Source organism: Melanerpes formicivorus, unplaced genomic scaffold (assembly GCF_026170545.1).
Source record: "Melanerpes formicivorus ecotype bairdi unplaced genomic scaffold, bMelFor1.0.p_v2 SCAF_88, whole genome shotgun sequence".
In the NCBI taxonomy this organism is placed as follows: Eukaryota; Metazoa; Chordata; class Aves; order Piciformes; family Picidae; genus Melanerpes; species Melanerpes formicivorus.
This window is the reverse complement of record NW_027142440.1, coordinates 930536-945508: the sequence shown is the minus strand read 5'-3', so window position 1 is coordinate 945508 and position 14973 is coordinate 930536. Positions and strand designations below refer to the sequence as shown.

At 56.3% G+C, this 14973-nt stretch overlaps 1 protein-coding gene across 6 annotated transcripts in view; it reads right to left on the bottom strand.

The window, feature by feature from the left end:
• COL26A1 (collagen type XXVI alpha 1 chain) overlaps nucleotides 1-14973 on the bottom strand; it is a 247439-nt gene that overhangs the window by 180979 nt on the left and 51487 nt on the right. For 4 of the 6 annotated variants that reach the window (XM_068165435.1, XM_068165438.1, XM_068165440.1 and 1 more), the window contains exon 3: nucleotides 8100-8203. In XM_068165435.1, coding sequence (XP_068021536.1) covers nucleotides 8100-8203 — 104 coding nt within the window. The remainder of the gene's footprint in view (nucleotides 1-8099; nucleotides 8204-14973) is intronic. The other 2 variants (XM_068165441.1, XM_068165436.1) reach the window with 1 other exon arrangement.

Here is a 14973-nt window from a genome sequence, read left to right as displayed (position 1 = left end):
AAGTGGGGAAACAATGTGGTGCTAGGGTTTAGCATCGACAGGAAGAGAGAGGGATGCCCCTTGCCTCCCCCTGCCTTCTCTTATGCTGCCTGGTGCCCAGGGTGAGCTGGAAGCTGCTCAGTAGCAGCACAGAGCTCTGCCACTCTGTGTGTGACACAGAGTTGTTTCCAGTGGGTGGCTGTGAGGAAGAGGGAGAACCAAGAAGGCACTGAAGCACTTGACAAACAAAGACCTGACAGGAGCTGAGGGCTGAGGAGCAGCACTGTGACACTGTGGGAAATGTTGCTGCACAACCTTCATACAGAGCAACAGTTCAGTGCTTCACAGGGGAGCAAACCAAGACCTGGAGAAGTGAAGTCCCACCAACCATCCCCACTTAGAATACCCTTCCTTTGAATGGGCTTTCATGCCATGCTCATCAAATTGTGAGCATAATTGCATTTGCCAGCTTCAGACTTTCCTGGCAGCGTTGGTTTGCATCTCCCCTCCTGACAGCAGGGACCTCTGTGAGGCAGCAGGGGGAAAAGCAGGAGGGATTTTTGCACTCTGTCCTACTGAAAGTCCTGGGTTTGGGCTGCTGCTTTGAAAACTGCAAGCCACTGGGAATCTAAGAGGCCTGGGAAACACCAGGAAGAGCAGAGGCAAACCATAGTCATTAGGAGTAAATAGAAATATGCCAAGCACTGAAAGGGGGCAGGGAGGGAAGAGAAGTTCTCCAATGAAAGCACTGCTTGACCAAGGCTGCTCAGATTTCCTCCCCTGCTCGTACTCTCATGGAAAGAAAAAGCCAAAGGGAGCTTGGGCTTGCAGTGGCATCACTGCAGAGGTGCTGAGGTTACTCTTGGAGCTGCTCCTTGCTGTCTCACATCAGTCTGCTTCTCACTGGCTACTGTCCCAAGTCCAAGCAATACACACAGACAAGAAAGAACTCTATGGCAGAGCTGTGAAGTGAAATGAGGCCTTGCCAAGCTGGAGAGCTCCAGGCAAGGGCTGAGCCCCTGAACTTGCTGGGGACACTCTCCTTTCTCCCAGGAGATTACTTTGAACTTTCAGCCATATAGGGGGAAAAAAGAGGCTAAGTTGAAATGTCAGCATCATCTTGGCTTCAAATCAATCAGCTTGATGCATGGTTGCAACAGCTAAACCACTTCACCTCTGCACTGCCCTCCTCCATATGTTCTTTATATCAGCAGTCAGCAGGCTGGGTGGCTCAGTGGATTCATTTCCTGTCCTAGGCTTGGGCTCCAGTTTAAACAAAACAAAACAAAACAAAACCAAACCCCCTAAAACTGGGAAATAAAAGCTTAGCATCTAGTGACAGTTAAATCCACCAGGCTTGTTTGTATCCCAGAAAGCTGCAGGAGCCTCTTTGGGAAGCCCTCAACCAGCTACCCAACCAGCTGGTCACCATTCCACCAAAGCACCACGGGAAGGAGAGACCTCTCAAAGCCTGACACACCTTGCTGTGAGGGGAGACAATGAAGGGAAGCAGGCAGAGCCCCAGGCAGAGTCAGCTGGGAAAGGGAAAGCAATTGGAAGCAGCCAGCCCCACCTCAGAGAATGCACAGCAAAATCCTCAGCTCCCAGCGCTGGGCTTCCTCCAGACAGTGCTGCTCTCTGTCAGCTACAACACAAGAGTGGAACTCCCAGGAGAAATTAAAGCTAAGCAATGTGCAGCCTCCAGCACTAATTCAGGTGCCTGGCAGCCAGTGACAGCCAAGTGGTCACTGTCTCAAGCTGAACTCATTAGCTGAGGGTCAGACATTCGGTGACAGCCAGACTGCAGTCAGCAGCTTGCTCTGGCGGGGCGCAGCATGCTGCTGTGGGAGGGGAGCTGCTCACTGGAGCTGTGGCAGCAAGCCAGACACTGGATCATGGAATGGGTTGGGTTGGAAGAGACCTCTAAGACCTGAGGCCAACCCTCAACCCAGCACCACCATGGCCACCAAACCATGGCCCCAAGTGCCACAGATACAGGTTTCTTGAGCAGCTCCAGGGATGGGGACTCCACTTCCTCCCTGGGCAGCCTGTGCCAGTCCCTGGCCACTCCTGCAGCAAAGAGATTTTTCCTCATCTCCAACCTAGCCCTCCCCTGGCACAGTTTCAGGCCATTTCCTTCCCTTCTATCAGCTGATACCAGGCAGAAGAGACCAACCCGGATCATGTGAAGATAACCTCCTGCCAGGGAGCTGTCGAGAGCAATGAGGTCTCTCCTCTGCTCCAGACTAAACAACTCTGGCTTCCTCAGCCCTGTTCTCCAGACCCTTCCCAGCTTTCCTGCCCTTCTCATCAGGAGCCTGTCAGCCTCTGGGGTTAGACATCCAGGCTGGACTGCTTCCCTGCCATTCAGGAGGTAAGAAGGATGGGCGAGAAGAAGCCCACGTGTTGGAAGTAGCTGCACTGCAGCCTTTGAGGGGCTGCCAGTTCTTTGGCTTGGTTCCCTTGGGTTGCCCTCCCTCCAGCCTACCTTCCCTCAGACAGTGCTGAGGCAAAGAAGTTTCAATGGGCAAGGAAGGCTGCATCAAAGCACAGCTAGCAAAAATAATCCTTCATCCAAAGAGGCTGCAGTGCCTCCCCCAAAGACATTGCTCCAGAAGGGAGCAAGCATCACCTCTGTCACTTGGGATTAAAGAAGGAATCCATTGATGGGATCTCTCAGGCCTCAGGATGCATCCCTGGAAGCTGGATGAGGCTTTGAGCAACCTGGGCTGGTAGGAGGTGCCCCTGCCATGCCAGTGGGGTTGCAACTGGATGATCTTTAAAGTCCTTTCCAAGCCAACCCATTCTGTGACTGTATGAGGAGAGCAGCACCTGTCTGAGGAGGGGACCCTGCAGCCATGGCCATGCACACACAGCTCCCCAAACCACTGCCTGCTTGACCAGTCCTCTGTCCCCTGGCTTGCTCTGTCCTACTGACGAGAATGCAACCAGGGCCCACTGGGGAAGATGTCTCTGGAGACAGGAGACATCTGGAAGTGGAAGCTCAGAGTCACTACAGGAACTGCTGGCAGGTGGAGACCAGCAGCGAGCGTCAGAGCATTCAGGTGTTGGCCACACAGCCAGAGGGCAAGTGACAAACAGTGCAGGCCCCGGCTGCCCTCGCTGCCACCCACCTCACAGCTTGCAGAGCACCAGCTGCACGCACAAGTGACAGGAAATGGTGAGGAGAACTCTAACTAACACCAAACCCCCAAAAGAGGAAAGGGTTTGGAGTTGCTGCCCTGCTAATTCGCTGTGGCTTTACCACTGCGCTCTCTGTGTTTGCCTTCAGTTGTTCTGTGTCCTTTTCTCTGCTGCTTTCAGGCAGGACCCTCACAGATGTCAGCATCCTGCCCCCAGAGCAGCTGAATTTTGCAGCAGGAGAGACTGCAGCAAGGAGAGAGCACAAAGCATCAGGTTGCCAAAAATCCCTAACAAACTCTTCTTGGCCTCTTCTGCTTGCAACTCCGAGAGCCCCTAAGGCTAAGTGCTAGCAAAAGCAGGCAGCAAATGCCTGCGTTTGAAACGCGCTGCTTTGGGCAGCCCGAGGAGCTGTGCGCAGCACCGCAGCCAGCACTGCTGCGGGAAATGCAGGGGCACGACCCTGCAGTATTCGAGCAGGCTCTTGCTAAGTGGTTTCCCTCCTCCTCTCTCGAGCCCAGCGCTGCTGGCAGTGCAGAGGTTGAAGAGTGGGGAGGAAAGCAAGCTACAAAGGGTCTCACACAGGACAGCAGCGGCTGGCTACTGGCTCACAGCCCGCAGCCCAGAGCCCAGCCCAGAGCCCAGCCCAGAGCCCAGCCCAGAGCAGCTCCACCTTCAAAACTGACTGCCGGAGATTGTCACCTGGCTGCGCGGCCCTGCCCCGGCGGCGTCCCCGCTGCCTTCCCCGAACGAGCTTCGGTTGCCTTTGTCTTCCCACTGACCTCTGCCGAGGCAGCTCTGGCACTGCAGGACGGAGCTGGGCTCTCTCCTTCACGCCAGCAGCACCACCGAGCTGCAAGGCTTCCTGCTTCCCAAGCCTGCAGGCACAGACCTGCACACACTCAGGGCAGCTGCACACACACAGACCTGTTGCACACACAGACCTGCTGCATGCACACAGACCTGCTGCACACACACAGACGTGTTGCACACACAGATGCTGCACGCGCAGAGGTGCTGCACACACACAGATGCTGCACACACACAGATGCTGCACACACAGTCCTGCTGCACACACACAGTCCTGCTGCACACACACAGACCTGCTGCACACACAGATGCTGCACACACACAGACCTGCTGCACACACAGAGACCTGCTGCACACACAGAGACCTGCTGCACACACAGATGCTGCACACACACGCAGATGCTGCTCACACACGCAGATGCTGCACACACACAGATGCTGCACACACAGAGACCTGCTGCACACACAGAGGTGCTGCACACACGCAGATGCTGCGCACACACTGACCTGTTGCACACACACAGACCTGCTGCACACACACAGATGCTGCACACACACAGATGCTGCACACACAGTCCTGCTGCACACACGCAGATGCTGCACACACAGATGCTGCACACACAGATGCTGCACACACACAGTCCTGCTGCACACACACAGATGCTGCACACACACAGATGCTGCACACACAGTCCTGCTGCACACACACAGATGCTGCACACACACAGATGCTGCACACACAGTCCTGCTGCACACACACAGATGCTGCACACACACAGATGCTGCACACACAGTCCTGCTGCACGCACGCAGATGCTGCACACACAGATGCTGCACACACAGATGCTGCACACACACAGTCCTGCTGCACACACACAGATGCTGCACACACAGTCCTGCTGCACACACACACATAGAGGCACTGCACACACGCAGAGGTGCTGCACACACACACACAGGTGCTGCACACACACAGAGGTGCTGCACACATGCAGGTGCTGCACACGCAGATGCACACACAGATGCAGTGGTGCCACACGTGCAGGCGCTGCACACGCAGATGCTGCGCATGCAGTGGTGCTGCACATGCAGATGCTGCACACATGCAGGTGCTGCACACATGCAGGCGCTGTACACACACAGGCGCTGCACACACACAGAGGTGCTGCATACACACGCAGATGCTGCACATGCAGGCACTGCACACACACAGAGGTGCTGCACACACACAGAGAGGTGCTGCACACACACAGAGGTGCTGCACACACTCAGGTGCTGCACACACACAGAGGTGCTGCACACACACACAGAAGTGCTGCACACACACAGAGGTGCTGCACACACACACAGAGGTGCTGCACACACAGAGGTGCTGCACACACGCAGAGGTGCTGCACACACACACAGAAGTGCTGCACATGCAGAGGTGCTGCACACACACAGAGGTGCTGCACATGCAGAGGTGCTGCACACACATGCAGAGGTGCTGCACACACACGCAGAGGTGCTGCACATACACAGAAGTGCTGCACACACACGCAGAGGTGCTGCACACACACAGAGGTGCTGCACACACACAGAGGTGCTGCATACACACGCAGAGGTGCTGCACACACACAGAGGTGCTGCACATGCAGAGGTGCTGCACATGCAGAGGTGCTGCACACGCACAGAGGTGCTGCACACACGCAGAGGTGCTGCACACACACGCAGATGCTGCACACACACACAGAGGTGCTGCACATGCAGAGGTGCTGCACACGCACAGAGGTGCTGCACATACACAGAGGTGCTGCACACACACGCAGATGCTGCACACACACATAGAGGTGCTGCACACACACACAGAGGTGCTGCACACACACAGAGGTGCTGCACACACACGCAGATGCTGCACATGCAGAGGTGCTGCACACACACACACAGATGCTGCACACACACATAGAGGTGCTGCACACACACACAGAGGTGCTGCACACATGCAGAGGTGCTGCACACGCACAGAGGTGCTGCACACACACAGAGGTGCTGCACACACACACAGAGGTGCTGCACACATGCAGAGGTGCTGCACACACACAGAGATGCTGCACATACACAGAGGTGCTGCACACACACAGAGGTGCTGCACACACACACAGAGGTGCTGCACACACACAGAGATGCTGCACACACATGCAGAGGTGCTGCACACACGCAGAGGTGCTGCACACACACGCAGAGGTGCTGCACATACACAGAGGTGCTGCACACACACAGAGATGCTGCACACACACACAGAGGTGCTGCACACACGCAGAGGTGCTGCACACACACACAGAGGTGCTGCACATACACAGAGGTGCTGCACACACACGCAGAGGTGCTGCACACACACAGAGGTGCTGCACATGCAGAGGTGCTGCACACACATGCAGAGGTGCTGCACATACACAGAAGTGCTGCACACACACGCAGAGGTGCTGCACATGCAGAGGTGCTGCACACACACGCAGAGGTGCTGCACACACACAGAGATGCTGCACACACATGCAGAGGTGCTGCACACGCAGAGGTGCTGCACACACACAGAGGTGCTGCACACACATGCAGAGGTGCTGCACACACACAGAGGTGCTGCACACACATGCAGAGGTGCTGCACACACACAGAGGTGCTGCACACACACACAGAGGTGCTGCACACACACAGAGGTGCTGCACACACACACAGAGGTGCTGCACACACACAGAGGTGCTGCACACACACAGGCACTGCACACACATGCAGAGGTGCTGCACACACACAGAGGTGCTGCACATACACAGAAGTGCTGCACACACACATAGAGGTGCTGCACACACAGAGAGGTGCTGCACACACAGAGAGGTGCTGCACACACACATAGAGGTGCTGCACATGCAGGCTCCTCCACTCCCCAGTCAGGTTCTCAGCCAGGTTGAGCTGCAGCTCCTTTGGAAGCAGCATCCCTCTCCCCTGCAGTGACAGGGAAATGCCAAGCTGCACACAGCAGCTCCTCTTTCCCAGGCTTGCTTCTCAGAGCAGGATGTTAAAATGCAAAGCTCCCTCCTGCAGGCTGCAATTTCAGGGAGCTTTGCTACGTTAAGCCTTTCCTTAAGCTTCTGGGAAGCTGTTGTTCCTTCAGCAGCCCAAAGCCACTGATCCCTGCAACCAGCCTTCTTTGTGGGTGTAAGCAGACAACTTCCTAGCCAGGAATTTGCCTGAACTGTGTGATTAGCACCAAGATATCACAGTACTGAGGAAATGAGATGCACTCACAAACAGCTAGGGATATCTTAGAGATGGTGGACACCCCCAGTGAGCCTTCAGCAGCCAAGCCACAGGCTGCTGACCTGAAGTAAACAAACAGAAAACCCAAGGCTCTGTTTCTCTCCTGCTCCTAAGCCATGGACACTCAGGGCACAGACTGAGCAGAGGTCTTAGTGCCTGCTGACCTCCATGGAGAAGCAGGACTTGTGCCAGAGCCCCAGGAGCAACAGTTAAAGCAGAAAACATCAGGAAATGCTAACCCTCTCCTTTTTGTCCATCAGGATGATAAAGGGAAAAGGCTTTCCCTTCTTCCAGCTCTGGAGGAGCCCTCAGTCTTCCTCCCTGTGAAAGGCCAATCCCCAAGCCCACAGCTGGGGTTTCAGCACTGTGCAACCCCAGTGGTGCACCAGCCAGGGGAGGGCAGGAAGGGGCACTGGTGCCCAACTCAACTCAGCACTCTCTGGGAGCACAGACATCACTGTGCCCAACATCACAGGCAGAAACCTTTCACCAGCAGCCACCCAGGGCCCAGCTTTCATTAGCCACAGCAATGGACAGCGATGGCAGAAGGCTGCAGAGAAGCAGAAGAGGACAGAGCACATTTCCTGAGGGCCTGTGCCGTGGGGACAGCAGTCAGGAGCACAGACAGGTCAGCACTGTGTACCCATGCCTTCATTTCTTCCCCCTGCCTCTGCAGGCTGCTGTGCAGCACTCAGTGTGGTGTTTTCCAAGCCCACCCTCCGAGCCTGTGTGAACACTCAGGCAGCGACGGGCAGCGCAGAGCAGAGGGATGCTCCTCTGCTTGAGAGGTGCAAGGCAGGTGAAGGAACAAAGCCCAGCTCAAGCCAAGCACAGAGCCTGTGCTGCCCTGGAGGGGCAGTGCATGGCAGCTGACTTACCCTCCTCGCAGTTGCTCCCTGTGAAGCCAGGACAGCATCTCCACTCCAGCGCCGTCACCGTGCGGTAGGACATTTTGTAGGTGGGCCTGATGAGAGTCCTGTAACTAACACAAGCCATAAGTCAGCAGCAGGCACCCTGCCACCTGCCCACTCACAGCACAGCCTCCTGCCTGCAGACAGGCCCAGAGCACCCAGCTCCAGAGGAAGGAGACACAGAATAGCAGAGCAAGGCTGCCCCACAGCATAGATCCCACAACCCCTACTGCTCTCCCGAAGCCCTCTGCTCGGCAGGCTCTTCCCCACACCTCTGCCTCCAGCAACACAGAACCACAGAACTAGCCAGGTTGGAAAAGGCCTTCAAGACCATCAAGCCCAGCTGTGGTGGGCTGAAATTACCCCCAAGATAAAATGGCCAGAGCAGCTCAGCTGCAAGCCAGTGAAGCTGTGTTTCCAAGCAGGCTCAAGGCTGCAGCTCTGGAAGGTGCCCAAGAGACACAACGTGCACAAGCTACAAACAAGAACCCCCTGGGCAAAACCAGGGAGCTCCCAACTGCCCCCCCTTGTACATGGGACAAGAGAAGGAAGAGCAAAGAGTAGCTGTTAGTACTTAGGCACCACAAAGGAACACAGCCAAGGTCAGGAAGCCAGCAGGAGCTGCAGGTGGTGGCTGCCAGAGCAAAGGAAAACCAAAGAGAGAGGAGAGAGAGAGTTCCCACAGCTGACCTTGGGTTGGTTACCACTAGGATGATTTAGACCTGAGCACTGTTTTCCCTTTTGCATCCAATGGTAACCTGTTTACACTCTGCCAGGTTTTGCTCAAGAACTGTGGAAAATTTTCTAGGCACAGCCTAAAACTGCCACACAAACCTCCCACCCAGCACCACCCAACCAACTGAACCATGGCACCAAGGGCCTCAGCCAGCCTCCATTTAAACACTTCCAGTGATGGGGACTCCACCACCTCCCCAGGCAGCACATTCCAATAGGCAATCTCTATCTGTGAAGAACTTCTTTCTCACCTCCAGCCTAAACCCCCCTGGCACTGTGTCCTCTTGTTCTGGTGCTGGCTGCCTGGCAAAAGAGACCAACCCCCACCTGGCTACAACCTCCCTTCAGGCAGTTGCAGAGAGCAATGAGGTCTCCCCTGAGCCTCCTCTTCTCCAGGCTAAGCGACCCCAGCTCCCTCAGCCTCTCCTCACAGGGCTGTGCTCCAGACCCCTCCCCAGCTTTGTTGCTCTTATCTGGACACCTTCCAGCAGCTCAACCTCTTTCCTAACCTGAGGAGCCCAGAACTGGACACAGGACTCCAGGTGTGGCCTAAGCAGTGCTGAGCACAGGGCACAAGGACTTCCCTGCTCCTGCTGGCCACACTCTTCCTGATGCAGGCCAGGATGCCCTTGGCCTTCTTGGCCCCCTGGGCACACTGCTGGCTCATGTTCAGCTGCTGTCACCCACTACCCCCAGGTCCCTCTCTGCCTGGCTGCTCTCAGCCACTCTGACCCCAGCCTGTAGCTCTGCCTGGGGTTGCTGTGGCCAATGTGCAGCACCTGGCACTTGGATGTGTTCAATCTCCTGCCCTTGGCCTCTGCCCATCTGTCCAGCCTGTCCAGGTCCCTCTGCAGAGCCTCTCTACCCTCCAGCAGATCAACTCCTGCCCCCAGCTTGCTGTCATCTGCTCATTTACTTGCTGATGGACTCAATGCTCTCATCCAGATCATCAATGAAGATATTGACCAGGCTGGGGCCCAGCACTGATCCCTGGGGCACACCACTGGTGAGTGGGCACCACCAGCACTGTGCCTTGCGGAGCTCTCATCCTAGCAAGGCACTGCAAGAAGCAGAGATGTTGACTTCTTTCCCTCACCAGCCCTGATGTGGATTCCTCTGCTGGTGATCACTGCCTGGCATTAGCCTTTCCTAACTCAGTGCTAAGAGGGGTTCCAAAACATCACTCTCACAGAAGCCTCCTGGGTCTCTTCTCTTCACCACCCCCCTAGATCTGGGGTGTACTGCCGCAATTGCATGCCAAGGATAGAACCAGAGAATAGTTTGAGTTGGAAGAGACCTGAAAGGTTATCTAATTCCAACCCCCTGCCATGGACAGGGACACCTTCCACTGGCCCAGGTTGCTCAAGGCCCCAGACAACCTGGCTGTGAACACCTCCAGGCTTGGAGCCTTCACAGCTTCTCTGGGCAACCTGTTCCACCCTCATAGGGAAGAATTTCCTCCTAATGTCTCATCTAAATCCAGCTTCTTCCAGCTTGAAGCCATCACCCCTTGTCCTGCCCCTCCATGCCTCTGTACAAACGCCCTCTCCAGCTCTCCTGACTCAACACCACACCAGTGATCTCCGAGGAGCCTTTCTTGCAGCTTGCTGACCCATGCCTCAGTTTCTCCCCTCTGAACTAGGGCTGCACTCTCCCCCACCAAAGCCAAGGCTCTCACATTTGGCAGCTCTGTGTGCCCCACACAGCACCCCCAGGTCCCAAGCAAAGCACCAGCAGTGCCATGCCCCAGTGGAGACTGAGGGGTTACACTGCAGGTCAGGGGGGCACTGGGTAGCAGGTTGGACTTGATCTTAGAGTTCTTCCCCAGCCTTCATGATCCTATGACCTCTGCAAGGCACCAGTGACTCTGAAGTCAGCACCAAGTGGACAGCTGCACAGTGCCAGCTTTGCTTTGAAGCCAGCAGCCCTTCAGAGCTGGCCCAGCAGAGCTTCCCCAGCACACAGCCAGGCAGCTCACTGCTGCTCCCCACGCTCAGAGCAAGCACAGAAGTTGCTCTCCACAAGCTCCCCTCGAGCTTCTGCCCTGATTTAACAGCCAGAGGAATTTGGCAGGCACAGAGAGAGCCTGAAGCTTCGGGACTACAGCCTTGCAGGCTGCTGCTTTATGCTTCCCTCCCCAGGCCAGGCAGACAGCAGCCCCAAGCACTTGAGTGTCCTCCTTGCCTCCCCAGGCCAGGCAGAGAGCAGCCCCAAGCACTTGAGTGTCCTCCTTGCCTCCCCAGGCCAGGCAGAGAGCAGCCCCAAGCACTTGAGTGTCCTCCTTCCCTCCCCAGGCCAGGCAGACAGCAGCCCCAAGCACTTGAGTGTCCTCCTTGCCTCCCCAGGCCAGGCAGACAGCAGCCCCAAGCACTTGAGTGTCCTCCTTCCCTCCCCAGGCCAGGCAGACAGCAGCCCCAAGCACTTGAGTGTCCTCAGGGCTGAGCCTGATCCCACGGTGCCCAGAGCCGCCGGGGGGGAGCGCACAGCCTGCCCCTCCTGCAGGCTGCCCTGGGCTGGGAGCGAAGCCAAAACAGGGCCAGAAACTGCAGAGTTTCATCCCAAGCCCCTCCAAGGCACAGGTGTACAGCAGGACAGCCCTGTGGTGATGGCAGTACCCCGAGGAGCAGCCCCAAAGGTTTGGCTGAGAGGCTGCACACATGCCCTGGAGGGGAGGCCAGGGTTAAGCTGTCCTTGGGAAACTCATTTCATAGGATCACAGAATGGGTTGGAAGGGACCTGAAAGCTCATCCAGTTCCAAGCCCCTGCCACCAGCCCAGGTTGCTCAGGGCTTCATCCAGCCTGACCTTGCACACCTCCAGGGAGGAGGCAGCCACAGCCTCCCTGGGCAGCCTGTGCCAGAGTCTCCCCACCCTCAGTGGGAAGAATTTCTTCCTCCTCTCCACTCTAAACCTGCCCTCCTCATGCTTCAATCCATTGTCCCTCATCCTGTCACTCCAAGCCCTTGTCCAAAGTCCCTCCCCAGCTCTCCTCTAGGCCCTTCAGGTACTGAAGTAGACCCTAGCTGATTCTTCATTCCAGCTGCCAAACACAGGACCCAGCCTCTCCCCTTGCCACCAACCTTCCTCCCCAGCTGCCTGCTCTTGGGAAGGCATCAGGCAGCGCTGGGAGGGCAACTCTCTCTCCTGAGGACATCACAGCCCCATGCTTGCTATGAGCTGCAAAAAGCACTCCAGGCCCTGCTGATCCTGGCAGCTCTCCTCCAGGCACTTGTCTCACACAGGCTGGGCACAGCCAGCTCGTCCCTCCTGCCCTTCGTCCTTCTGCCTGCAGTGGGATTCAGGAGGCTGCAGTCAGGAGCAAGCTTGAGCACTTGGCCCCACGGTGATGAGGGCAGAGCTTCAGTGCTTCTGCTCAGAGACACCCAAGGCACAAAGACTTCAATGTCCTGCTGAGGGTCTCTCAGAACAGCTCTGGCAAAGACCAGGACCGGAAGGCAAGCCTCCAGCCTCCCAGTCCTGGCGCTGGACTCCAGGCATCTGTCCACACGGAGGCCCCCAGCCCTCAGCCAGAGCTTCACAGCTTTGTCACTGGCACCACAGCTGGAGCTGACCTCCAGATGAAAGCCTGCAGCCTTCTCAGCAGTGGCCAGAGCCAGGGAGCCTCCAGCCACTCTGTGATTCCAAACCCATGTTTCTGCCAACACCAAGATGTTAAAGCTCTCTCTAACTTCATTATGAAGTGTGGAGAGTGGCTTGAGCCAGACTGGAATCTTGGCAGCAGCTCTGTGCCGGGGAAGCAGCTAGAGCTTAATCCTCCAACGAGAGAGGACCTCTCAGGGCATGGCAAACATGGGGCTCAGCTGTCACAGCCTACCACCCACCCTGAATTTCCTGGAAGAGTCCTGATGTTTGCAGCTCTGCTCAGCATCCTGCAGTCAGGCAGCTGCAGTGGCCCCAGCCTGCCTGCTCCCATTTCCTCTGAACTTGCTCTAAAGCTGCTCACAGCATCACTTTCCCTCAACTGTCTGACAGGGCACTGTGGTTAGAGAAGAGGACTTGGGGGTGCTGGTGGGGGAGAAGCTGGGCAGGAGCCAGCAATGGGCACTGGCAGCACAGAGGGCCAAGGGCAGCCTGGGCTGCATCCAAAGCAGCTTGGCCAGAGCTGGAGAGAGGATCCTGCCCCTCTGCTCTGCTCTGGGGAGACCTCACCTGCAGGGCTGGGGCCAGCTCTGGAGTCCTCAACACAGAAAGGACATAGAGCTGCTGGAGTGTCACAGTATCACAGTATCACAGTATCACTTAGGTTGGAAAGGACCTCGGGGATCATCGAGTCCAACATATCAACACAGACCCCATGACTAGACCATGGCACCAAGTGCCACATCCAATCTCCTCTTGCACGCCTCCAGGGTCGATGACTCAACCACCTCCCTGGGCAACCTGTTCCAATGCCAAATGACTCAGTGAAGAACTTCCTCCTCACCTCGAGTCTGAACCTCCCCTGGCGCAGCTTGAGACTGTGTCCTCTTGTTCTGGTGCTGGTTGCCTGGGAGAAGAGACCAACCCCCACCTGGCTACAACCACCCTTCAGGTAGTTCTAGAGGGTAATGAGGTCACCCCTGAGCCTCCTCTTCTCCAGGCTAAACAACCCCAGCTCCCTCAGCCTCTCCTCACAGGGCTGTGTTCAAGGCCTCTCCCCAGCCTTGTTGCCCTTCTCTGGACACCTTCAAGTCTCTCAATGTCCTTCTTAAACTGAGGGGCCCAGAACTGGACACAGGACTCAAGGTGTGGCCTAACCAAAGCAGAGTACAGGGGCACAATGACCTCCCTGCTCCTGCTGGCCACACTCTTCCTAATGCAGGCCAGGATGCTATTGGCCCTCCTGGCCACCTGGGCACACTGCTGGCTCATGTTCAGGTGGCTGTCGATCAGCACCCCCCAGGTCCCTCTCTGTTTGGCAGCTCTCAGCCACTCCAACCCCAGCCTGTAGCTCTGCCTGGGTTGCCGTAGCCAAAGTGCAGCACTCAGCACTTGGACTTGTTGAATGCCATCCTGTTGGCCTCTGCCCATCTGTCCAGTCGGTCGAGGTCCCTCTGCAGAGCCCTTCTACCCTCTAACTGACTAACATCTGCCCCTAACTTTGGGTCCAGAGGAGGCCACAAAGATGGCTGCAGAACTTCAGGCTGAGATAGCTGGGGGGGTTTAATCCTGGAGAAGAGAAGACTCTAGGGAGACCTTGGAGCTGCATTTCAGTATCTGAAGGGGACCTACAGGAAGGCTGTGGAGGGACTGTTCCCAAGGGCCTGTAGTGATAGGATGAGGAGCAATGGTTTGAAACTGGAGCAGGGGAGATTTAGGTTGGACATGAGGAGGTTCTGCACAGTGAGGATGGTGAGACCTTGGAATAGGCTGCCCAGAGAGATGGTGGAGGCCCCATCTCTGGGGACATTCAAGGCCAAACTTGATGTGACTCTGAGCAACCTGCTCTAGCTGGAGGTGTCCCTGCTGATTGCAGGGGGGTTGGACAAGATGACCTTTGGGGGTCCCTTCCAGCCTGATGCATTCTGGGATACCTTATCACATCCTGCAGCTTGCTGAGTGCTGCTCCAGGAGGGCAGCAAAGCAAACTCCTTAGCAAAGCATCACCAGCATCTGACACCTGAAGGGTTGCAATCAAAAGAGGGAAAAAGCCATGGACAAAGGAGAGGAAAAGAAGAAACCTCTTAAACATCAGAAGCCTGAGAATGAAGATGTGTGGAAAACACAACAGGCAGGAAGAAAGGATTAGCAGCAGGATGGGGAAGCTTTCCCTTGGATGCCACCCAAGCCACAATCACTGGCAGAGAGATCTGCAAAACCACAGGGAAGAGGTTAGGATGAGCCACAGCCTGCACCTCAGCCTGCACCTCAGCTTCCCAGGCAGCCACAGGATCTGCTCAGCATGCAGAGGCCTCTCAGCACAGAGAAGCAAAACATCAGGAGCTGCCACTCTACTCAGGAGATGGTGACCTGTGAGGAAGGGCTGAGGGAACCAGGGGATTTACTCAGCAGAAGAGGAGGCTGAGAGGAGACCAAAATGCCCTCAAGGGCTGCCTCAAAGGAGCTTGGAGCCAGGGAGGGGTTGGTCTCTTCTCACATGCAGCAAG